The following is a 24,289-nucleotide window of genomic DNA, read 5'->3' as shown; positions in this document are numbered from 1 at the left end:
TTGGCCATGTTTTATGAAATTTATTTTTAAAAGTTGTTTTTTTATTCTTTAACTTAAAAATAATTTTTAAAAACAAGTCAAAAGCCCATATCTTTATTTTGTTTTTAAAAACTGGTGAAAACAATTTTTACTTGTTCTCTAAAAATTGTTTTTTATTTCACTTTATTTAAAAAATATATTTTCAGAGAACACCGACACTACCAAACAATGTTAGAAAATTTTAAAAACAGTTTTATTTTTAAAAACAGGAAACTGTTTTAGAATCGTACAACCAAATAGGCTCTTAGTTTTTCTAGTGAAATATATATATTTTGTGAGATTTTAAAAATAACTAGTTTTGGGGTATAATTGGAGGGGTGATATTTTTAAAAATCATTTGAAAATTTTCAAATATATCCAAAATGACCTTAAGACTATATTTGGTTATCATAAAGTATCAACGAAATGAAAAAAATAACTTTCTCATATTTGATTTATTATGAACATATGAAAGAAAATAAAATATAATTAAAATTAGTTCATCTTTGGATATATTTTCTATTTTTTATGTTTAAAAATAGACAATCTTATATACAATAAGTACATACATTATGTACTTGAAAACGCTTTAAAATTTTTACAAATTCAAGGAAGTAAAAAATTTTCATTTCCTCTCTATATATGAATGGGTTCAGATCGAATAAAATGAAGGGCTCTCTGTCATGGCCATTAGGCATGTAAATGGGCTTGAGAGTGTCCTTTGGGCTTGGGTTTGGATTGGGTTGCCATTAGATTAGCCCAATGGGCTTTTGGGTTTTCTTAACTGAGCTTAAAGTTTAATTCCGTACTTCAAATCCAAGGTCAAGAATTTAATAAATTATTATTATTATTATTATTTTTAGCAAAACTGCCAAACATTAAAAGAATGTTAATTTTTAGATTGAGTTTTGACTATTTCATAAAAAATCAATTGATAGTAGATGAAAATAGGTAAAAACCTTTTATACATTCTATATAATCATTGTTTAAGTGATCTATCCTCAAATTTAAGAACAAAATTATTGTTATTCAATAAAAAATTATAATATTAAATTATTTTATAAATTAAAATAAAATATTTAATAAATAAATTTAAATTATTAAATGGATTTATCAAATACTTTCTTAAATTTGGCTCGAACGGTCTAAAAGATCATTTTTAATTCTCAAGGTGGGGATTTGCCAATTAATCAAATTTCTCTTTTATATAAATCAAAATCATACTTGAAAAATGGATGCCATAGTGAAACAAATTATAAAAGGTAAACAATTTATCGTAGAACTATTTTCACATATACCCTTCCAAAAAAAAGAATTGCTCATTTGACCCCTCTTTAGTGACTTCAGAGCTTGTTTCATCATCCACTAAATTTTCTTTTCTTTTAATAATTAATTGGGCATCAAATTAATGACAAAAAGTAAAAGACGTAAATAAAAAACTTCGTCACGTGGATAAAAGGGACAAAATTGAAAATTCATGTTTTAATTAATAATTAATAATTGAATCATTTTGAGTGTCTATTTAACGCTTTCTTTCATTTCCAAACAGGCCCTTCAAACCTTGAATCCAGCCAGCCACAAGGGAACTGTGAGGAATGACAGCATAAGGATAACAAAACATCCAAAGTTTTTACGTGGTTGATTGAGAACCAGCCACGTGGCTAAAAAAATCAATTCAAGTAAAGATCTTTTTCCCTCCAAGCACAAAGCCTCCGCCACAGAGAAGAGGAAAGAAGAAGAATTAGCAGTGAAGTAGAAGAATGGCGATTGAGATCGCAAATCTAGGGTTTCAGTTGAATCCACTTCCCACATTCTCACCAGTCTTCGTTCCAAGAACGGTCCTCAAATCCTCTAAACGGTGTCGTTTCGATCGGAGAAACCTTCTTCTTCTTCGCCCTCCGGCCTCGTCTCTCGTCGACGAACAGCCACAGGTCTCCTTCACGGAACCGGAGAATCGCCTTATCGATTCACTCGTCGGAATACAAGGTCGCGGTCGCTCGGCGTCTCCTCAGCAGCTCAGTGTATGTTGCTTTTGAATTTGGTGGTTTGGTTGTGGATTTGGTGTCATTGAATTTGTTTTTTATTTATTTATTTATATTTTTTATGCTGTTATGTTAGATGAGAAAATGGTGGAAAATTAAGGAGGATGTAAATCTTTTTCACGATTTGGCTTTTGCCGATGGCGTTTATTTTGGACGTAACGGAAAACGGATGACACTCTGGATTTTGAAATGAAATGCAGTGAGAATTGTGCTAGACTTGTGTCTTTGTTACCTTTTTCCTAGGTTAGCTCTGCAACCAAGAGCTGATTCCGAGGTTGCTGTCGCTCAGCTTTCTCAAAGTATGCTGTTTTAGAATTTGATGTATTTGAGTTTTAATTTTTGTTTGTTTGGTTGTTCGGAAAACAGAGGAAAAAAATTAATGAAACGCGAAGTTGCTTTTTGCAGTCTGGCATTGGCAATAATGATGTTCTTTAAAGTTACGGATTTCACATTGGATTTGAAATAGAATGAAGGTTTTTTGTTAGGCTGTGATGCATTTAAATTTGTCTTTTCTCTGATTGTTGCTGAAAAAACAGAGGGAAAATAGAAGACAGGAAGTATTCTTAGATGTGATTTGGCTTTGGCAGTAACATATTCTTTTGGAAAATGGTGGTAAGATACAAAAAATTTTGGATTTTGAAATTAAATGGAGAAAGAATTTTATTTGTGTAGTGATTTGTCCTATTAGAGTCTCTTTCTCCATCCGGTTGCCTAGAAAATAGAGGAATACTAAGATCGTGTTTGGCAGTGATTATGGGAAGTGTTTATAGTATTTCTAATATTTGAAAAATAAATATTTTCAAGGGTGGAAATACTAAAAACACTTCTAATAATCACTGCTAAACACACTTTAAGAATAATTGGTTTACCATGAAAAATACAAAAGAAAAGTAAATATAATTAAAATTAATTAGAAATTTATTTGTTTTTAAATTATTTGATCTTTACATAGGAAAATAAAAATGAGCTAAATGATATTAAAGAAACATATAAGAATAATTTATTAACTTTAAATCTATATTTTATTTTTCTTTCACTTTTTTTTTTTCTCTATTTTATTTTCCTTCCCTTTTCCCTTAATTTTTTCAAGAACCAAACATAACTTAAAAGATTACTATTTTTAATGATATGGCCTATCTAATTATTTTTTAAAGTAACCAAGAGTTGGATAGGGATTCTAAGATTGTTTGATTCCATGGCAACTTTTGCAGGATGTTGAAAGTGCAGTGCAAGCTTTGGAAGGTTTAGGAGGTGTGCCTGATCCGGTGTGTGACAGATGATTTTCAAACTTTAGTTAAAACATGAATACACAAAACAATGCTAACACATTGAGCTTCCGATTGTCTCCGACCCCTTTGACATTGAAATTAAATGATTATGGTTTGATTGAAAAGTTGATAATTATTGTGATCATTCTCCTTTCATATAGAGGAAATCATATCTTGAATGTCTGAAATATATGTTTTAAAATGAACCTCTGCAGACAAGCTCTAGTTTAATTGAAGGTCGATGGCAGTTAATGTTCACAACAAGACCCGGAACTGCATCCCCAATTCAGGTTTTTACATTCTCTGTATCCCTATTTAGTTCAATATTAAAATTATTTCTGGTGAATGTGAACTTTCTTATGTTCTATAATTTACTAAGGTTCATGGTTCTTGTAAGTTCTAAGCATATGTGTTTGTTGCCCATGAATTTTTGAGAAACTGAAATATTGAGAGTTTAATGCAGCAGCCAAGCAGCTGTTTCCAATTGTGTCTCAAGAAACAAGATGAAACTTACATTATTTGTTTGATATTTCCAAACATGAGGCAGCCACTGCTTAATTTAGAGGGAGAGAATGTAATGCCAGTAGCAACTTCCAAACTGCATTTCTATATTCCTCGCTCCATCTTATTGTATTCAAGATACTTGGCTCAAAATATAGGTATATAGGTTCTATACCTTCTACCAGAGTACCATTATGGTTTTAGTCAATATCTTGTTAATTTTTACAAGCAACTCTAAATTTCTCCACAACTTTGTTTTTATATTCCTTCTGATAGATGATAGAAATTTACCAAAAGGAGCGCAGAGAAGCCACCACCAATGTAAATTAAGAGAAATACACATGTTCTTCATAAGATCAATGACATATTCGTTTCTTAAGTAACACCCCATGAATAGCTAGAAAATTTGTTTTAATTTTTAAATGATTCTCTAAAGCAGGCTTGATAATGTTCTATGAATAAATTGAATATCTTTCTTTCATACATTCTCATGCTTTGTATATTTTTGTAGAGAACATTTGTGGGAGTTGACAACTTCAATGTCTTTCAAGAGGTATACCTTCGGACAGATGACCCACGTGTGTCCAATATCGTAAGATTCTCTGAAGCAATAGGCGAGCTAAAAGTAGAGGTATGAGATTGTTGTATTTGAGTGTTACTAGAACAATTTTTGCTGGCTCATATTTTGGGGGGGATGATGGCATTATGTGCATATAGTCCTTCAAAGAGAAAGTAGTCATAGGAACTTGGATATGTACATTTTCATAGTGCTTTTGGTTTATCTATTTGATGTTGGGGAATTAAATCTTCATTGTAAAATGAATTCCTGGCCAGAGTTTATGTTTCCAGGTTGGTTAATATCTTTCACACAGCCGGTATCGTGGTGTCATACCATAGGTCAATTGGTTTTGGTCATTTAAGTAGTCTAGTGCCCTTTTTTTTTCCTTTATAGGATTATATGATTTCTTGGGAAATCATTTGGTAGAGGTGTGGTGGCTCCAGCCTGCATATGTTCAATATGTGCATAGCCTCATGCTCATTTAGCCTTTTAGTCACCAAGAATTTTGCTTGGGCAGAGCTGTATGGAGTTTTGTAATGGCAAAACAAACTTTTCCAACCCAAGCTCCATGATAGATTTTGAAAACTAATCTGCCTTTTCTTCCCTGTTACTTTTGAAACTCTTCACAACCTGAGTTGGACTGGGCTTTATATATATATATATATATTTCTTTTTTCTTTCTGTTATTACTTGTAGCAAAAGCCTGTCATTAATGAATTGTCAATTGAGCTGAATTGGCTACTTTGGCAACTATTTATCCATAAAGAATATGTTAATGTTATACTGTAGTATGTTGAACAATTGAAGTTTGAACTAATAATTTTCATTCTTTTTATGCTGTAGAATTTTAATTAATGCATATTTTGATGTTATTTTTCTTACAATATGCATCTTCTCTTTCCATTTAGGCAGCAGCATCAATTAAAGATGGAAAGCGGATCCTTTTCCGGTTTGATAGAGCAGCCTTTTCTTTCAAATTTTTGCCATTTAAGGTTCCATATCCAGTGCCGTTTAGGCTTCTAGGAGACGAAGCAAAGGGTTGGTTAGACACTACATATTTGTCACAATCTGGAAATCTTCGTATCTCAAGAGGAAACAAGGTAAATAGACAGCTAGATAACTCCAAGAATACTAACTTAACTTCTTCTCCATCACTCTACTCTTCATGTAGCAATGCAATATAAATATTTTTATGTACGCCCAGCACGTATATATAAGATCATGGAAATATAACCAAGATTGTTTAAAAGCTTATATATTTTCAAAATCTTCATTCTTTGTATAGGTGAAAAAGAAGAGAAAAATAAAATAAAAATAGAGAAGCACATTAGAAAAATTTATTAAGCTTAAATCTATGCTTTATTTTTCTTTGTTTATCAGTTTTTTTTCTTTTTTTTTTCCATTTTTCGAATTTTAAGCCTACGATCGTACTTTCCCTCAAACTTTGGTTCAAGCACTTCTATTGCTTGTGATTTGCCAAGGATTAAAGACATTCAGCAATGTCTCTGTAGTGCAGGGCACCACGTTTGTTCTGCAAAAGAACACTGAACCAAGACAAAGATTTCTATCAGTCATTTCCAAGGGTACAGGAGTAATGGAGGTATAAGTGCCTATTCAAACCTTTTATCTTATATATTGAAGCAAGTGGTGCTATGAATTAATGGTTTTGATCTTGTTTACCTATGTTGATAAGCTTGCTGCAATGACATTTACAGGCAATTAATGAGTTCATCTCCCTAAATCAGAACAAGGCTACAGGTGAACCACAGCTCTTAGAGGGAGAATGGCAAATGATTTGGAGCTCCCAGGTATCATTTGTTTTTCTTTCACTGGAAGAAAGGAAGATTCCAGGACAGAGATTCTAGATAGAGCTGAATGACAAAAAAAACATTTATATTTTAATGAGATTAAATTGAGTTTGGGAGTAAACGGGAGAAGGATAGAAACACGAATAAAACATGAAAATGGATCTCCAAATCTCAAAAAAATTGAGCTTGAAAGCGTTTTCTAGTGTTTGATAAAATTTTAAAAATCTGAAAAATTATTTAAAAATAATTTTTAAACAATTATTTGATGTATGATTTTTTTTTTAAATTACTATATATATCTATATTATTAAATATTTTTTTTATATTCAAATGCAAGTGATTTTCCTTAAAAATATTTCTAATAAAGGCGTTATATATTAAAAATGTTTTAAATAAAATCATTCTCAAATGGGTTCTGATTAATTCTCTTTAAAAGCATTTCTAAGAAAAATATCATTTTAATCAAAATCGTTTACAAATAAACTCTAGATTTGTAAAGTTGATTTAAGAAAGCAATTTTTTTTTTTTTAATAGAATCGTTTGCGTGCTTGTAGTCTCTTTGAAACGGTGATGCTTTTTGGTGCACATGGTTAGCCAATCATGAAAGATGTGCGTAGAATATAATGGTAGCTCAGGAAGAGGATAATGAGATGGATATGTGGCAAAGATTAGATAGAATATAAACTGACCCAAGTTAACCTCATCATGTGTTGCTGCAGCAAGAGACAGACAGTTGGCTAGAAAATGCTGCCAATGGCCTTATGGGGACGCAGGTGAGTATGAGAACAGAAGTAGACGTTTGCTTTGGGCTTAAACACCTCGTTTCTTTCATATCTGATATACTTGGTTTTGTTGTTGTATAGATTGTGAAGGGTGAACAATTGAAGTTTGTGGTGGACATTTTGCTTGGGTTCAGATTTTCCATGATCGGCACATTCGTGTGAGTTGCTACAATCCTTTCATTTCTTTGATTTAATGCAATGTAGCCCACTAAATCAACCAACACTAATGATAGAGTGGTAGTGTGGTACCCCCAACAAAAATTGTGGTCTGCCTTCTAGGAACTTAACACACCTTGCCTACACACCTTGCCTTTCCTATCGCGTCTTATTATGATCTGTGACAAGTAACAACACCGGTATTCATCCATAACGCTACCGAAAAGAAACAAAGACGCTGGCTGGAATCTGTTTTCTGTTATTTAGAACACAAAATAATATTTTAATTTTAAAAACATAAAAAATAATTTTAAGGTTTGTTTTTTAAAATAAATTTAAAGTGTTCTTAATTATTATTATTTTTTATAATTAAAAATATAAAAAATACATGAAAACTTTTACATCTTATACAAGGATATGACATCTTCGGGGGAAATAAGTAGAGGGATAATTATACATTTTTTTTTATATTTGAATTTTTAAACAGAATTATACACAGCTTAATTACCTCCCCAAAAAAGTTAAAAAAAAATAATAATAATAAAAACAAAAACTTGCTTACATACTCAAATTTGAAGTCTTCTATCTTTTTCCGGAAGAAAATATCGGAGAATAAATTAATTGCGGTAATCTGCTATTCTAATATCTGAACCCAGTTAATTGCCAACCTATTGAATTTGCACCTAGATGGATTGTCCTCATGAGATTGGAATGTCACAGGAAAACTGGAGCAACCACGTATGAAGTTACAATGAATGATGCAGCCATCGTGGCTGGCCCAGTCGGGCTTCCAATGGAAATGGAAAGCAAGTTCAACTTAGAGTTGCTGTAAGTTTACCCTCTCCTTACCCTTTTCAAAGAGTGTTATGTTTATGTTTTGTTCTTATTATTAAATGTATGACTGCAGATACACTGATGACAAGATTAGAATCACCCGAGGTTTCAGAAATATTACTTTCGTCCATTTACGTGTGGGCTGATCCGATCCCGAATATATATCCATTTATCCATTTGAACGAAGAAATTGCTCTATCGTTCTGTACATTTTAGTATAAATATAAATCTCAGTACCACTTTATTTATATTCTATGGAACGGGAATGACCACAATATATTAAGGTAATATTTGGATCCATGCAAAGAAAAAAAAAAAAGATTTTCTTGTTTGATTATATAATGGATAATGCCAAAAAAAATTAAATATAATTAAAATCAATAAAAAAATTAAATATTTTAAAATTATTTAATATTTTTATGAATTAAAATAAGTGAAATTATTAATTTTAAATCTATTTTTTATTTTATCTATTTCTTTTACTTTTCCTTCTATTGTTTCCGAACATAGCCAAAACCCAACTCCTATTAAACATTGTTGCACATTTTTTCCTTTTTGAAATTAGTAACTTTTCAAACAAAAACAAAAACTTCTATTGCGCATAAGAAGCAAATTGCAGATTTAGAAGTGAATCCAAACCAATCTTCTAACATCCGAAGCAAGCATATGATAAGAGGCGGCAGCTGTGAAGAAGAAACGTGGACACCTCAGCTACACAAATAAAAGAAAACGTGTTCCAACAAACTGAAAGAAAGCAGCATAAAAAATGGTTACGTGCTAAATTCAAAAAACAACCTGACATAATTCCTCATAAATGAATTTTATATTGACTTGCTGCCACGCATTTTTCTCCCAAAACACCAAGCAAGCCCAGTTTCACACTTAAGAATCATAGTTGCAAAGAACTCCAAAAAATTTAGTTTGGAATCGCATAGACGCATATAGTCCTAGAGTGGCCTAGACGATATTAAGATCGCCCCACATCGGCCCTAGTTAGTTTCATGTTACTATTGCTTCCAGTTTCACATTTGGAAAGATAGCCAACATCAAAATTCAACTAATGCAGTGGTCCTAACATACCTAAAATTTGAAAAAACTATAGTTTGTGTGTGAAACAATATTATTGGATAACAATCCCGTAGGCACATTGAAAATGCACAACTCTTGAGATTGTTGAGCCAAATATCATTGCAGTTGAAATATAACACCTATTTCAGCTTGTTGGAGTCACATGTAATTCCAACTGAAATGAAACCCAATTTTAGCTCCAAGTATATAGCCTGTAAAACAGCATAAGAAAAGGAAACAGTAGTTGAAAAATCTAACCCAAATCCAATCTAGGTAACTCCATTCTCTCCCACTTGAATAGGTTTGATGTTAAAGCCCATTAGAGCCAAACTCAACTGAGGCCAAGGTCAATCCAAGAAAAATTGAGTGGGGAAAAGATACAACCCCATGCACCTGATCACTGCACTTACTCGGAATAGATTGCCATGCTGCCACTAGGTGAAGTAATGACCAAGAGGTTGCAAGGTCAATAGCAGCATAGGGGCCTCATTGACGTTCATGCTAGACAGGTGATGCAAAGGAGCAAACTGTCACTGCAGGCTCTGAACCTAAATCAACCCACAACATGAACAACATAAAATAAAAATAGTAACAGATAAAAATGGAATGAAATGGAAAAGTAATGTACCTAAAAGCACATAAAAGAACAATGAATCCAACACCTTGCAAATACCATTGCAGTTCTCAGTGCATGAGAGAATCATCACTGGTCTACATCAACAGCTTCTGTTATAGTAGTCATTCAGTTGGGGGGTTCATGAACACTTGCTTGAGACCCCTTCAAGCTGCAGCCAAAGATTGATACTTCCATGTCTGTTACTGCTCTTTTTTAGCAGCAATATATACAATATCTTTATAAACACCAATCAATGGCACACAGTTAATCATTGGCTGAAACACAAAATTAAAATGCTGATATTTGGAAATAATTTCAGCATAGAATACTGGGCTTTCCGGATAAACTTCAATTTTTAACTAATAGCAGCTATGCTTTTTTCCTTTTTTTTTTTTTGATAGGTAAGTAATAGCAGCTATGTATTTTGAAGAATATTAATTTCATTAATGTGATAACTCTGAGAAGACAATAGGACCACCCAAGCAGGTATTGCACAAGCCAGTCAATTTTCATAAAGCATATATTAAGATGTTTTTCTATTTATTTAAATAAGAACAAATATCAAGATCTTCAGACCCGGCAAACACCTTAAAATCAATTAATAATTACCGAGAGGCTACATCACAATTGGGATAAGCACACATCCCACCTGAACCCAACACAGATGAGCATAATATAGTAACCCAACTTTTCCCTTTGTTCAAATACAAAAAATGGCTTGTTTTCAAGTTTAAGAAGAAAGATTTTCGTATATCCATGCTGATGATTTGAAATATTGTCAGTATCGAATATCCCCCATCTATTGCATACAAAAAGATTACAGAGAGGAAATGTGTGCTTTAAATGAAGCATAACCAACAGTACCCAAGGAGATGCATCGCACAATACAATGTTGAAAGTCTTACAAAATGTGCATTTGTAGCATAACAATAGTAGCAACATTCTTCAGAATTCACATCGCAGTTTGCATGAAAATTTAGAGATAAGATTGTGCAATGCAATTCTTTAAGGCACAAAGCTACAGTCACCTGATAATTTCTGTAAAAGGTGCAATGGGAAGACGACTCCACCAAAGAATAGGAAATGAACTCAAATGCTCACTACTGAACACCTCCCTCTTAAGTCAAAATGTCATTGAACACGTTATTGGCTTTTGACAATTTTTGTTACAGTAACAAGAGATGACCAAATCTAACAGTCTACAAGTTGAAAGAGAAATATGAGTTAAAATAAATCTGTAGATGTCTGCACCACTCCATGAACTCAAATGCCCCAAGGGAAACAGTACGAAAAGGGCATGTAAAATCATACACCTGCGGCGACTTATCTTATCCTTCAAAAAAGTTGAGGAGCACTGATAACCAAGCCAATCTACCTGAATTGAATTCTCTAATGTACAAACATTTGTCGAGTACTCCAACAAAGGCTCTTCTGCTTCAAAATCTTACACGTGTAAGTGACAGAAGCATCCCAATTATCCATATTTAGAATTCAAACATTTTGAATAGAACACTTTTTAAGACCTCCTCAGATGTTGGAAAGGATTTCATTCTCATAATACAAACCATGCTACATGATTATTCAAGTTTCAAAAATAAGGCACAAGATTCCCATGCACAGAAAGCATAAATTATTTGATCCATACAAGGCAATAAAAATAAATAAATAATATAAAGAAAGATAAAAAGACAAAGAAGTCTACGGTACAGAAAACAAGATTGACATGTCCTCTCCATGATTCAAATTGAACTGGTGAGAGGTTAAAGCAGTGTAAACATTTACAGAATATAAAATTTATCATACAACGTAAAAAGATAGAGAGAGCATATTCCATGACATTAAGCAAATGAACTAGTACTGCCACTAGAATTATCATTTCAGACTTGGAAGTGCTTTTGAAGTTTTAAAGTAAAAATAATATGCAAAACATACAAATTTGTCTTTACCAAAGGAAACATAATATCTATGTAGCTACCAACCAGAAGCAACCTACCCAAAAGGAAAAACAGTCAAAATGCTACATCCTATAAGCTAGAAATGAAGGAAATTAGTGAGCCAAATGAGGGGAGAAGTAAACAAAACGCAGTATAAGAAGGCATATGTCCAGTATTTGCAATCTCAGCATGTCAGCAACATTAAGGGATAAAAATTTAAGAAGAGGCTTACATCAACGAGGGACAAATGAGTAAAGTCACCATCGCCAATGCTCTTCTCACTGCATTAGTCCCCCCCTTCTTCATCCTTGGACCCTGTCCTCCTCCGCGATCACTTCATTCCTCACAGATGCAAGCTCCTCCATTTGGAGGTCGCTACTGTCTGCTGCTTCATTGTTATTGTCCTCTTTCATTTGCGCAACATCCTCGTTGTTCACTTCACCATTGTTCACTTTCACAGCATCTTTGTGATTCACAACATCTTCATTATTGACAACATCTTTATTATTCACGTCATTATTCTCACGCATAATAGCATTGTCATCTCTATCTCCACTCTCACTTTCCGATTCATTCTCCACCACCTCCTCATTAGCATCCTCCAATCCTTGGCTCCTTCTCTCCAAGCGCAGCAACCTCCTCTTCAAGTCCTCCATTTCCCTCCCCATCAAAAACAGCTTCTCCTTCAATGTCAAATTTTCTTCTTCCAATTGCAGTATATGTGCATCTCGATCATCCACCCTATTCTCCAACACATGATTGTAATCAAGCCCACCATAATTCGGATAAATCATCTCAAACCTACTCAAATCTTGATCCAATCTCCTTTCCACCTCCACATGCTCCTCCACATCACTGTCACTCGATCCTCCTCCCTCCTCTTCCTCCTCCTCATTCACCTCCGCTTCATCTCGTAGCCTAATCAAGCCATTCATCGTCCCATACCCATCTACACCCCACTCCTCCTTAGCCATATCCCCCAAAACCTCCGTCGACGGTGATAAAACCGGTGTTGGCAACACCGCCGGCGTCACCGGACACGGCGAAACCAGCGATGCGATCCCACCCGCCTTCTTTGCTCGAATTATAAAGGACGTCGTGTTCCTAGGCGCATACGGTGCAGATCGATTGTTAAACTTCTTCTTAGGGTGGTAAAACCTCCTAGCCTTCAACCGATTCTGCGACTGCAATTCCTGCAGAGTCGGAGGTTTGTACCCGACTCCTCCCGATTTCCGATTATCGGGAACCTTGTTCTTCCCCTTCCAATTGTTACGAACCGCCATAGACTGATTCGGTACATTGAAATTAGGGTTCCTAAGAATCTGAGAAGGGTTCTGTTGCGGCCAGAGCCCGTAGCTTCGATTCATCATAGCCTGAGGCTGATTCATCATATGAAATTGATTCAACTGTTCGTTCATTTTCCGATCAAAAAACGAATAAAGAAGACGCACAAAGAAATCAAACTAAAAACCCTAGATTCCCGATTCAACAAAATCGAAACCCTAGGTCCACAATTCAACAAGAAAAAGAAACACTAAATTCAACCAAAATTAAAAGTCTTCTATTAACCAAATTTGAAACCCTAGGCTTTCGAAAATTCCAGATCCGTGTTCTCTCTGAATTTTCTAGAGATTGAATTTCTCCTTAACGGGTTTTGAAGCAGTAAAACAAGGTGGGCAAGGGGGTATTTATAGGGGTAGAAAGAAAGGTCGGAGATTGAATGGTTGAATGGACAGTTTAGATTGAAGACACGTGTCAGGCAGTTGAGTGTGATGACGCAAGGAATTTTTTATTTTTTATTTTAAAAAATTCCCATACATTTCCTTATAAGTTACGTTAAACTAATTTCACACGCATATAATTTTTGTTTTTTAAAATGTCACCAAATAAATTTTCCCATTTTTTTTGTCAACATTAATAATATATCAGATAAAAATTTCCCCTTTTTTGTCAATATTAATAATTTTCTTTTATTAGGGAAAATCATTCATCCTTGCTTGATTATGCTGACAACAAATGATACCTTTATATTTACAAAATTTGGATAAGTTGGATTTAACCAACCCAATTATATTTTAAAAGGATAATTTTATTAATCTCAAACTCATTAATTTGCCTTTTTTTAGAATGATTTATACATTTATTATTAAAATTTTAAATTACTTTTGCATAAAATATATGAAAAAGGATTTTTAAAAATACTATTGATAGATTTGAATACAAACTTAGAAAAATGAGATAAGATCAAGAATCCAAACATTGAAAATTAAGATAAAATTGAATTTGAATCAAGTAATTTAGACATGTTATGATCCTAATGATAATTAAAATTTTGTTTAATAATGATTCTAAAAAGTATTTTTAATATTTCAAACACTTAAAAATTTATTATTTTTAAAGTATTAAAAAGACTGAAACTTTTTTTGTATGAAAAAAATAATTTTATCATTTCTAAAAAATACACTTACAAGGAAGAAAGCAAATGTTTATTTAGCTTGGAAGATAAATCACATAATTTTATGAACATATTTTTAAAAATCATATTTGATAAGATTAAATTACCAAGTACGGGTTTAAAAAATTTCTGAACAATTTTCTAAAAGCGAGCTTATTAACGTGTTTAAATTACATTTTTGAATATAAAAAAAAATTAACCATCATAAAAAAATTACTTTTTTTTTAATATAAACAACAATCACCAATTTTAAACAATCGCCATTATTAGTTTTAAACTTAAAGCTATTTTATTTTTTTTTAAATAAAAATAAAAATGAAAGTTCCCATGGTTGAAAGATTAGATTGTTGAATATTTAAAAAGCAACTTAGATGTGAGTTTTTTTTTTTTTTTTTTGTTTTTCATAAAGGGATTATTTTTTCACCAGACTCGTCATTCTCTCTCGCTCTCCCTATATATGTATATAATGATATCTCTAAACCTTTGTGAAACACCATAAGAAACAAAATCAATCCCTGAAGCATTGTACGAAGACAACATAGTGTTCCAAGAGATTAAACTAATCAAAGAAATAAATTGCCAATCATATGGAAATATATTCGTAGTACAATACAGAGTGTTTTCTACATCAAACGAAGTATCACCACCACAAAACTGCCATAAAGTTTCAATAGAACTCAATAGAAATGAATAGAGAAGCAAGCTCTCATATACAATAACAAAAAAGACATACCCGAAAAGATCGTCATATTCCAGTGTTGGGATTGTTTCCGGCGAGGATAAGAGAGATTTCCAGGCCTCTGCTGAATGCTTGGTTGAACATGAGCCGGGTTTGGAATGTTGATACGAATGGGAACCATGAGCAGAAGGCTATGGGAATGAAGATGAGCATTCCCATTCCTGCATCGTATAAACGGGACATTGAGCGGATGGATTTCCAGAATCCCAGCTTCTTCATTAAAGGCTTCCAAGCCACAGCAATCTGGGAATCAATCAAAGAATTTATTGTGAGAATAATGGGAATAGAAGTGTTAGGGAGTGTGTTTAATATGTGGGAATAAAAATGGGAATCGAGGTGAATCACAATATCATGTGAAACAAAATAAATCAAAATTCTAACAAGAATGAGATTTTTGTTCCCATGAGAATAATTTTTTCCTGTTTTAATGGTGATCCAAACATAACAATGAATAGATGGGATAGGATTCCCATTCCCATTCCCATTCCCATTCCCATTCCCATTCCCATTCCCATTCTCCATTCCAATGTTCCAAACATACTCTCATAGGAGAAATAAAGATTAATACATCCTCAGGAAGCAAAGAGGTAGCAATGATTTGATTCAAGTTGAAAACAAAACTCAGGTTGAGAAGGTAAGATATAGGTGTTGAGTCACTAATGTGAAACATGGCCATCAGCAGTAAGTGAAAAGGGGAAGAGAAGAAGAACAAACATGATGAACCCAGTAAACTTACCGAAATAATCCCCCACCCAGTAGGTATAAAAGCTAAGATGCAAGCAAATATGTCGGTAATTGATAGAGGTGTCATTGCAATTGCTATGACTATGCCAGCCAAGGCAAGCAGTAATGAAATGCCTTGGATGAAGCGCAACAGCAGCTGGAAGTTCACTGAGATCTTCTGGCTGAAGGTGAACACCTGCAAAACCAAAGACACAAGGAGGGTTCATGTTACAGATGAAATGGCACATGATATAAAGATTGGGAATTTGATATTTAGGGTTTTGAATTTTTGTTGCAGACCTTGAAGAGAATTATTAGCACAGCCAACACGATCCATGATAGGCCGTATACCTATAAAAATAACCAAAAAAGGTCACAAAAGATGTCTATTTTCATATTCTGCTGGTTGATATCTGTGGGGACACAAATTGGAATACATAAAGCATGTAACAGCAGAATTCTTTATCAATCTATCCCCACTTCAAAAAATGGGAAGGAAAATTATTTAATACAAGAGAATGACACTCAGAGGTGAGGGATCACATTTTGAATCAGAATATAGCTGGAAGGAAAGACACAGTAATCATTCAGTTTAATGAGAGTTGTTACCGTTAAAGATGTATTCTGTCTTTGTACATCTAGCTTGTAGATGATGCCATACTGGAAGATAAAGAATCTTAGGCTCAGAATGGTCTCAGCTAGTCTCCCACCAAAGGTCCGAATATGTGCCTGTAGACACATTGTCAATAACAAGAAGAAAAGAACAAAAATTATGAAGAAAAGTCCATATCAGCTCAATTGTCAAGGGACACTTGCAAAAGGTAAGCAATGAAACTATTAATTTAATCCATTACAAGAAGGTCATCAAGGAAAGTAATAATTAAAAACTCAACAAGAAGCCATTCATGAAGTTTGAAACCAGTGACCCACAAAAGAGAAGGAAAAAAAGAAAAAAGAAAGAACTTCTGCTGTCTCTCATACAACACAAATGAGAAGGGAAAAAAGGAAGAAAAAACTTGTCTCTCATACAACACAAAAGAGAAAGGTAAAGTCTATGTATGTATGTATGTATGCATGTATTTATGTTAAAAAAAAAAAAAAACACTTCTGTTGTCTCTCATACCACAAAAAAGAGAACAGTATGTAAGTATGTATGTTAGGAAAAAAAATAAAAGGACTTCTATTGTCTGTCATATAACACAAAAGAGAAGGGTCAAGCTGTTTGCCTACCAGTAAAAACCCAGATAGCTTATGATGGTAGAGTTAACTATTTTTGTGGAAAAGAAGTAATTATAAATGGGATGCAGGAGTATCAATACCAAAGCCTACATACTATTAGAATTCAACACAAAATAGGGTGGAAAATTTAGAATTGGGATGTTAAGACTGGTTGACCACAGCCTGAAACAAACATAGTAGAGGGCCAAGCCCAGAATGATCCAAGATTGCACTCCAAAATGAAGCGCTGTCAAAGCTAAACTATCTAGTAAAAGTTCATGCACATCAAGATCAAACCCTTTTGGTAGTAATAGCATCGAACATAATGCACTAGCTTTTTGGAGCTCTTTCTTGACCTTTGGTTCCCTTAAATAATAGACTCTGATTTGCACTTATTCATTCCCTTTGGCTTAAAGCATAACTCATCCTTGTCTGGTGATTTTCAACAAAAAGCCAGCTTACTGAACCTAATATTTTTTGTTTCATTCAAAGCAAATTTCTAGTTTTAACGTCCTCATTATTTTCTTTTCCATTTTTAAAGCCTATCCCATCAAACATGTGCATTCCCACTAGTTATGTTTGTCTAACAGGGTATATACCTGCCCTCACAGCTTTGAGGCTTAGGATTGATATCTTGTTTTCTTTTTTTGCTGTATATGTTTTGGTCTTTTAGTAGGATTCTCATCCTTCATTGCTGGTTCTTTATGTTTTAACAAAGTTCTGTCTCTTAGGAAAAGCAAGAGGTTGTATAAAAGGAATGAAAACTTACAAATTAACCTAAATCACAAATTGACGGCCATACATGAACATTTGTGGAATCAACAAAAAAATTATTTTTTTTTATCAGAAACAAGAGACATATATATATATATATATATATTAATGAAAACATATTACAAAAAAAAACCTGATCAAAATATGATTGACCTCCTCTACTATGCAAGGAATCTATACAAAAAATTATTATAGGAGCAGAAACGTTCATGTATAGAATCTATACATGAACGTTTGTGGAATCAACAAAAAAATTATTTTTTTTTATCAGAAACAAGAGACGTATATATATATATTAATGAAAACATGAGAAGGATGAGGAGTCCTTCCCACTATTACAAAAAAAACCTGATCAAAATATGATTGACCTCCTCTACTATGCAAGGAATCTATACAAAAAATTATTATAGGAGCAGATGTACCAGTTCTTCATCCCACCAAGCCTCCCAGCTTTCTCCTCCCTTAACTCCAATTCCACCTCTGTAAAAAAGCCAGTTTGTCCAATCCCGAAAGTCCTCCACAGTCCTAAAAGGGGTAAAACAAATGGTTAATAAAACATGAGCAAATCCATGAGAGAGAAAATTAGAAAAATGATACTTACTTCTGCCACTCAAAACCAGATGGATTGAACAAATAGGGAGCAAAAAGCCAAGAAAGAGCCATGAACCAACTGCTAATGCTAAGAAGAATGTACGATAGTGCGCCTTCGTTATACCCATATGCAAGGTATACTATCAACAAAAGCACAACCTCTAATCTGAAGATAACCAAAGTAATAAATATAAATAATGTCCCTAGTTTAAGCAAATCTGAAGATAATAAACCAATAAATGCAAATAACATCCGCACCACAGACAAATAGACGGGTGGTTAGAGAGAGAGAGAGAGAGAGAGAGTACCCTTTAACAAAATGACTACGGGAGTAAAGCCGATAATTCTCAGAAAATTTAATATGGCGGACGACAAATCCCCTACCAGTTGCTTGATACTGTCGAGAAATTAACAACGGTTGATCATTTTCCATACTAAAAATATAATTGATCAAGGAAAAAGGAAGCAGGAGAACAAACCCTTGCACCCCCATGAAGAATAGTCCGACCAAAATAATGTGTTCTTGTGCCCAGAGAAAAAGTGAAGAAGACAGAACAGAGCTGAAACTGCATAGTGACAAAACTGACAACAGCCTGCACCAGCAATCAGAAGGAATCTTAAAGAGTTATTCTCAAAAGTTGCTCTATATAATATGAAGACGTATGGAGTCATAAAAACAAAACAACATGCTACATGAGCAATATCCTAGGTGTGACGTCGAACATTTCAAAAAAACAAAGACAACCAGAAAAAAAGGGGACTGACAGCATATTCTAAAATGTAAACAACAAGCAAGCATTCTCTATGCTCCACACATGGCACAACAACAAAAAAACCACCATCAGTGGAGGTCCTAACTAAATCACCATGTCCAGTCATATTAGTTTAGAAATGATAGTAATGATTGTGTTCAGCTCAGAATCACTTAACATAAAGGTGGAATGTAAAAATTAACCACAGATATTTTTCCAACATAAGGCATCTACCATGGCTCTGATTGACATATATTAAAGTCCATCTTCTCCTTTGTAGCTGGTCCAAAGTGAAAATCATCTACCAAGTCAGCCTTTCAAGCAAAGAGCCACACCTTCATCAGAACTCAAGAACTCCACACTGTACCCATGGGAAAAGCTTGTTCCTCTCCGGCACTACAGAAGAATAGAAGACTTCGGCTGTGAAATTTCCACTCTTTAAATCCAATCAAGCAATCCTGTCCTCCTCACCTTTGACCACTGTTCTATGTTGCAATCTTGAGAAAAATGCCTCTCCATGAATTGTCTTAGGAAGCATGGATGCCAAAAACCACCTTCACCTGACTGTTCCCAAATATCTTAGAGCATTCATTGAAGAAGTTATGGCATACAATGAGGCAAAGGCAATGCTAAGGGAAACTCACCACACCACACCACCCATCCTTCAAAAACTTCACCCTCCTTCCATCTCCTAACAAAAAGCTGTTATGTATTTTTCAGATGTGGCACTCTCTCTTGAATGCCTTCCACACCCCATCCCAAATCTCTCCCTTGTTTTGCAAGAACACCACCCCTCTACCCCAAACTTCTGATTAATAACCCTTTTATTTAAAGACTCAGTTTTTAAGCAAATCTCTAACTCCACTTGCCAAGCCGCACCTTGTTGAGGATTGAGAGATCTCTAATGCCCTTTTCTTTCCAAGCAACAAATTCAGCAAGTTATATTACATTTTTTAAATAAATGCATCAATCTAGGAATTTAATTGATTCAAGTTGAAGATGCTTAAAGCATAGGAGGAAGCTTAACAAGAATGTGGTTGAAGTTATGAAAAGAGCCATTTGATGATACAACAGAAAATTAATTCCATAAGAGATGACTGGAGAAAAGAAAAATATTTTTGTGTCAACATGTAGCTGGGATTTATGACTTTTGTTGAGTCATATTGTTACCAGGGTGTCAGCAAACACCACTACTAAAAAGACCAATCTTAAAACCATGCACAAATTTAGTCATCAACATTAACTGCTTGAATAAGTAGAGCTACAGTCCTAATCTAAATGCATCGATGACATGCAATCATTTCTTTTAATAAGAACCAAGGAGACAATTGAGGGGGACAAAACTGGCACAAGAAACTGATCTAACAGCTAAATTCATCTCAGCTGGATCTTCTAGTTTTCAGCATCCCAGAAGTAAAATAAAGGGAGACTATGAGGGGAAGAGAAGAAGGAATATAAAAAGAGAGTTGTTAGGTTCTCTCTGGTTTTCGTTATTTATTCTAGTTTTAGTAAAAGTAAAAAAAATACCCTAAAGCATAAACACTTAAAAAAAATGATCATATGAACTTTCCAGCACTCCCCTCCTTTATTCCTTCCCAATGCTCACCCACCATGCGAACAAACCATACCTCCCACCCCTCCCCACATGACAACAGAAACATAAATAAATAAAACTATCATTCTCAGTTGAACATGAGGCCAAGTCAATCTCAATGTCTGTGATTAGTAGCAACATGAACGTCCATGCCCACAAAGAAAATATTTAAATTTATGAATTATGATATAAAACAATGACTGGATCACCAAACAGTAGAAATTATATATCTGTGAACATGATGCACTGACATAAAATATATTCTACATTTATTGCAAAAACTATAATGCAACACATGTTGACATTAAATGGAAAGACATATATAGAAAATAAAGCATATTTCTTCAAATTATACCGCATTTTCTGCCTATCAAAAAATAAAATAAAATTATGCCACATTTTCAAGCACTACATTTTATGGGGCAAAATACAAAAACAAAAGAGAACGCAATATACATGTAGACTAAACACATACCCTTAGAAAACCCTCCTCCAGGATGAAACCCAAAACCATTGGCACAGCAGTAAACATACCAATCTGATAAAGAAACTGTGTATTGAGAGCCGTGGTCAGAGCAGTGTTGTTCAATATCTGTGCTCTTATTTGAAGTTGTTCTCCTATTCCAGATAGTGCCTGAAATAAGAAAATGTCTCAGTTCCACACAAACATAAAATTAGGTAGAATTTCAGGTTGATTTTTAAGTCAAGTTAGTTTATTTTTTGTTATTCGAAAAGGTAAACATTTCAAGCTAATATGGGATTAGGGTTTGAGGGTGAAATTTTAGGTATAAATTTATGCAATTTACAATATATTTTTTATATCAGAGAAATTTAGGATATATTTTGATCAAATAAATCACAGATTGGTCAGACAAGAGAAAAAACAAGAAAACAATTACTAAAAAATGAACCATGAATTTTATGAAAATTATTATTGCTATCATATCATGTCAGAGTCACATGCAGCACCTGGAATTGCCAAATCCCCATAATAGCCAACATTTCAGTGAAATTTTGTGAATTTTCCCCAATATCAAGCAAACCAAAATGTTCGTTGATTTTTCAAAATGCCAAAGTTTCAGCACTAAATTGCTGATTTTTCCAATTTTTGCATCTGTGGAATGACAGAATCCTTGGTTAGAATGGGATTCCAACCTAACATCTTTTGAGATATTACTTGCTAAAGCTTGATGTTTTACATGTGAAACAAGTCGGTCTAGACAATAGAAAATAATATTGTGAAATTTTGAATTATTCTTATTCACAAAATCAAGAGATATACTATACATATACTATACATATATATATATTGTCCCCTATTCTAGGAAAGGATAATTCCTGATATACACGGTAATTCAAATCTCCTAGTAACTAATTTACAGCTGTACATGAAGAGTTCTTGAAGGCTATCTATATGCACATCAATCATTCCACAACATTTGGCTCATTGGAGTGAACCACCTTTCTTTTTCCTAAGAACTATTCACCATATAAAAAGATTCTATTTAATTGATTTTCTACCAAATAAGTAAATTAAAGTACACTTGGTCATTCTGTTAACCATCAATATGATGATCATTATTTTGCCACAATTTGCTCGAATTCACCTCCTTTCTAGGTTACCAGAAAAATGATCAGCAATCGTTTTTGTGAAGTCTAATTGAACCTATTGGATGAACATCAAAATGGAGTCAGAATAATTTTTTTAGTTCATTATCAATTACAACATACCATCTTGCTCAGGGGAAAGGCAAATCAAATTTGAAGACATGTGCACTTGTAGGAAAGGCTTATGACAAATTAACAATGCACTATGCAAACAGATAATACATTTGAGGGTCAATATAAAATCGGTGGTTAGAATATCTTTTGAGAATTACATTTAAAAAAAAAAAAGAAGATTATGCTCTCCTTTATTCTTGGTACAGTAATCAACAAGAGTTTCAATCCTTAGTCTTTTGTATTTTCTTAGTTTTGAGTAAAGTCTAAAACATGCTCATGGCGTGATAGATTGAAAATTTAGAGAATGTATTCATGGAGAAGAGGTTCCTTGAAAGAACTACATCATTAGGAGGTTAACACTAGTTTGACACTTCAACTGAACTAAACATTTTTTTACTAAATAACAGTAAGTACATATACCTTTCTAAAGCAGGATTTATTTTAAGGGAATAAGATATGCTCATAATTGTAAGAGTACAAACTAAATGATGTCTGCAGTCAAAGAACAACAACCAACTTACCAAATATGCCTTCCCATAAAGGAAAGCGTATACCGTGAGCACTGTCAACTGCAAAATGATAAAACAGAAAACTTGCTTAATTGAAACAAGAAGCCATAAGCGTTACAACTTTATCAGACAAGTTTTTATTCATTTAGCATGTAGCTGACTTCCTTAGGTCCAAAAGCACATGCAACTCACAGTTATATCCCTTTAAGTTGGAGTGAGGAGCACATACTTTCATGTTTATTATGTGCTCACTGTATGATCACTTTTACATGTATGGTCAACATGTCCGTGTTCTAGAGACTAAGAGAAAGCAAAGTGAACTATAATAGGCAAATAAGAAATCAAGTATTAGCAATATGTTTAGAAGATCTAAGTTATATTGTTTTCAGAGGAATTCTAAACCATGTGATCTGAAAAATCACAAGTAATTTTTTTTTTTCCAGCAAATAAAAATCATGAGTATCAAAAACCAGGAAGTTCCACATGCTGTGATTCTGAAAATCTTCTGTTTCTTTATACTCTCTTCAAAATAAAGTTTGGGGAATTACAAAACCCCAAAGTATTATATAAGATTAGGAAGATTGCATGCATCTTGGAGGGAATAAAAAATTCTGAGAATGCAGGATTCCAAATCCCTTGGGATTTCCGCATACAAGATATAAAGAACACCTTAGATATGGTGAAATCAGCACTCATAAAATCCTGTCCTAAGAGCTTATGAGAAACCCTAACTCAACAAAAATAACATCCTCAAGTCCCTTGTTACTTAGGAGTGTTCAGTAAAAGACAAGTTAAATTTTAAATAGCATTACATAAACTGCAGACAACAGAATTCACAATTACCAGTAATGAATCCTAAACAGTCCACATATTTTCATTTCTTTTAGTTTTTTGAGCCCAAAGGACCTGAGCAATTTAAAGTTAATGAAATGCAGAAATTCCATACCATAGTACAGAAATAGTATCCAACAGTCGTAAAGTAGAATGACATCATTCGGAAGAAATCAAAGAGCTGCCCAAGTCTGTAAATGTCTCGACTGAGAACTTGTTCACCATTACCACCAGCAACTTTCCCTTCAAATAGAGCAATCTGATTGAGTCCAACATCTCGTCCTTTTCCAACCTGTAAACTTAGATTAGAGATTTTTTTTTTTCCTGTAATTATATCAAATAGACAAATAGTGGTCTTACCTGAATATATTCATGATGAGTAACATTCCCTTGGCGCAATGTTGAATTGAATCCTGCATTTCAACTCCAAAATTAAATACCTCGGGAAGAAATTTAAATTACTGTCCAAGCATAAGTGTACACACACACACACACATATAAACAAGGACATTATTAAGAGGGGGCAAAAAAAAAAAACTCTAACAAGACTGTTCTTGTTATAGGATTAGACAAAAGTGAGAACCTTACAAAAGAAACAAAAATGCAAACTTCTAACAAAAAAAAAAAAAAAAAATAGTAAAGGAAATACAAAAAAAAAAAGAAAAAAAAAAAAGGAAAGAGAACTTCATGCAGTGGAAAGTCTTTAGCTTTCTCTCCCTAGCAAATAGTGACTGAAAGTCAGGGAGGAATGAAATCCTTGAGAAAATCAACAGTAGAAGAGTAATTATTTCTGCT

At 33.6% G+C, this 24,289-nt stretch overlaps 3 protein-coding genes across 14 annotated transcripts in view; 1 reads left to right on the top strand and 2 right to left on the bottom strand.

Moving 5' to 3' along the window:
• Positions 1–1,704: 1,704 nt before the first annotated feature.
• Positions 1,705–8,216, top strand: LOC100257060 (probable plastid-lipid-associated protein 12, chloroplastic). Its single transcript, XM_002283293.4, has 11 exons — positions 1,705–2,039; positions 3,272–3,325; positions 3,544–3,618; positions 4,341–4,460; positions 5,297–5,488; positions 5,905–5,988; positions 6,104–6,196; positions 6,916–6,969; positions 7,060–7,136; positions 7,855–7,962; positions 8,042–8,216. Exons 1-11 carry the CDS (start codon positions 1,779–1,781, stop codon positions 8,112–8,114), a joined length of 1,191 nt encoding a protein of 396 aa, XP_002283329.1. The 5' UTR covers positions 1,705–1,778; the 3' UTR covers positions 8,115–8,216.
• Positions 8,217–9,115: 899 nt separating this feature from the next.
• Positions 9,116–13,263, bottom strand: LOC100248543 (uncharacterized). 9 transcript variants are annotated; one of them, XM_059737339.1, is made up of 4 exons: positions 11,819–13,263; positions 10,681–11,086; positions 9,699–9,821; positions 9,116–9,584 (listed from the first exon to the last, which is right to left on the bottom strand). In XM_059737339.1, exon 1 carries the CDS (start codon positions 13,002–13,004, stop codon positions 11,889–11,891), a length of 1,116 nt encoding a protein of 371 aa, XP_059593322.1. In that variant the 5' UTR covers positions 13,005–13,263; the 3' UTR covers positions 9,116–9,584; positions 9,699–9,821; positions 10,681–11,086; positions 11,819–11,888. The 9 variants fall into 9 exon arrangements, with proteins under 9 accessions (XP_059593322.1, XP_010651324.1, XP_059593324.1 ...); XM_010653022.3 differs by having other exon boundaries at positions 9,665–9,821; positions 10,681–11,083; XM_059737341.1 differs by having other exon boundaries at positions 10,681–11,083.
• A 1,332-nt stretch (positions 13,264–14,595) lies between these two features.
• Positions 14,596–24,289, bottom strand: part of LOC100232893 (callose synthase 9) — a 115,680-nt gene continuing 105,986 nt past the window's right edge. For all 4 annotated transcript variants that reach the window (XM_059737338.1, XM_059737335.1, XM_059737337.1 and 1 more), the window contains 12 exons: positions 23,855–23,907; positions 23,610–23,786; positions 22,676–22,723; positions 20,908–21,066; positions 18,566–18,679; positions 18,395–18,483; positions 18,097–18,252; positions 17,918–18,020; positions 16,113–16,232; positions 15,804–15,854; positions 15,517–15,699; positions 14,596–15,023 (listed from right to left, as the gene is read on the bottom strand). In XM_059737338.1, coding sequence (XP_059593321.1) covers positions 14,787–15,023; positions 15,517–15,699; positions 15,804–15,854; positions 16,113–16,232; positions 17,918–18,020; positions 18,097–18,252; positions 18,395–18,483; positions 18,566–18,679; positions 20,908–21,066; positions 22,676–22,723; positions 23,610–23,786; positions 23,855–23,907 — 1,490 coding nt within the window. In that variant the 3' untranslated portion in view covers positions 14,596–14,786. The remainder of the gene's footprint in view (positions 15,024–15,516; positions 15,700–15,803; positions 15,855–16,112; positions 16,233–17,917; positions 18,021–18,096; positions 18,253–18,394; positions 18,484–18,565; positions 18,680–20,907; positions 21,067–22,675; positions 22,724–23,609; positions 23,787–23,854; positions 23,908–24,289) is intronic.

Source organism: Vitis vinifera, chromosome 6, assembly GCF_030704535.1.
Source record: "Vitis vinifera cultivar Pinot Noir 40024 chromosome 6, ASM3070453v1".
NCBI classification, from domain to species: Eukaryota; Viridiplantae; Streptophyta; class Magnoliopsida; order Vitales; family Vitaceae; genus Vitis; species Vitis vinifera.
This window is presented reverse-complemented; position numbering and strand designations above follow the sequence as displayed.

Bases quoted from the DNA above. Each gene is read 5' to 3' on its own strand.
- LOC100248543 (XM_059737339.1), bottom strand. From the start codon at position 13,004: ATGAACGAACAGTTGAATCAATTTCATATGATGAATCAGCCTCAGGCT.
- LOC100257060 (XM_002283293.4), top strand. From the start codon at position 1,779: ATGGCGATTGAGATCGCAAATCTAGGGTTTCAGTTGAATCCACTTCCC. The intron at 4,461-5,296 runs GTATGAGATTGT...CTTTCCATTTAG, and splicing joins TAGGCGAGCTAAAAGTAGAG to GCAGCAGCATCAATTAAAGA. The intron at 6,197-6,915 runs GTATCATTTGTT...GTGTTGCTGCAG, and splicing joins AAATGATTTGGAGCTCCCAG to CAAGAGACAGACAGTTGGCT.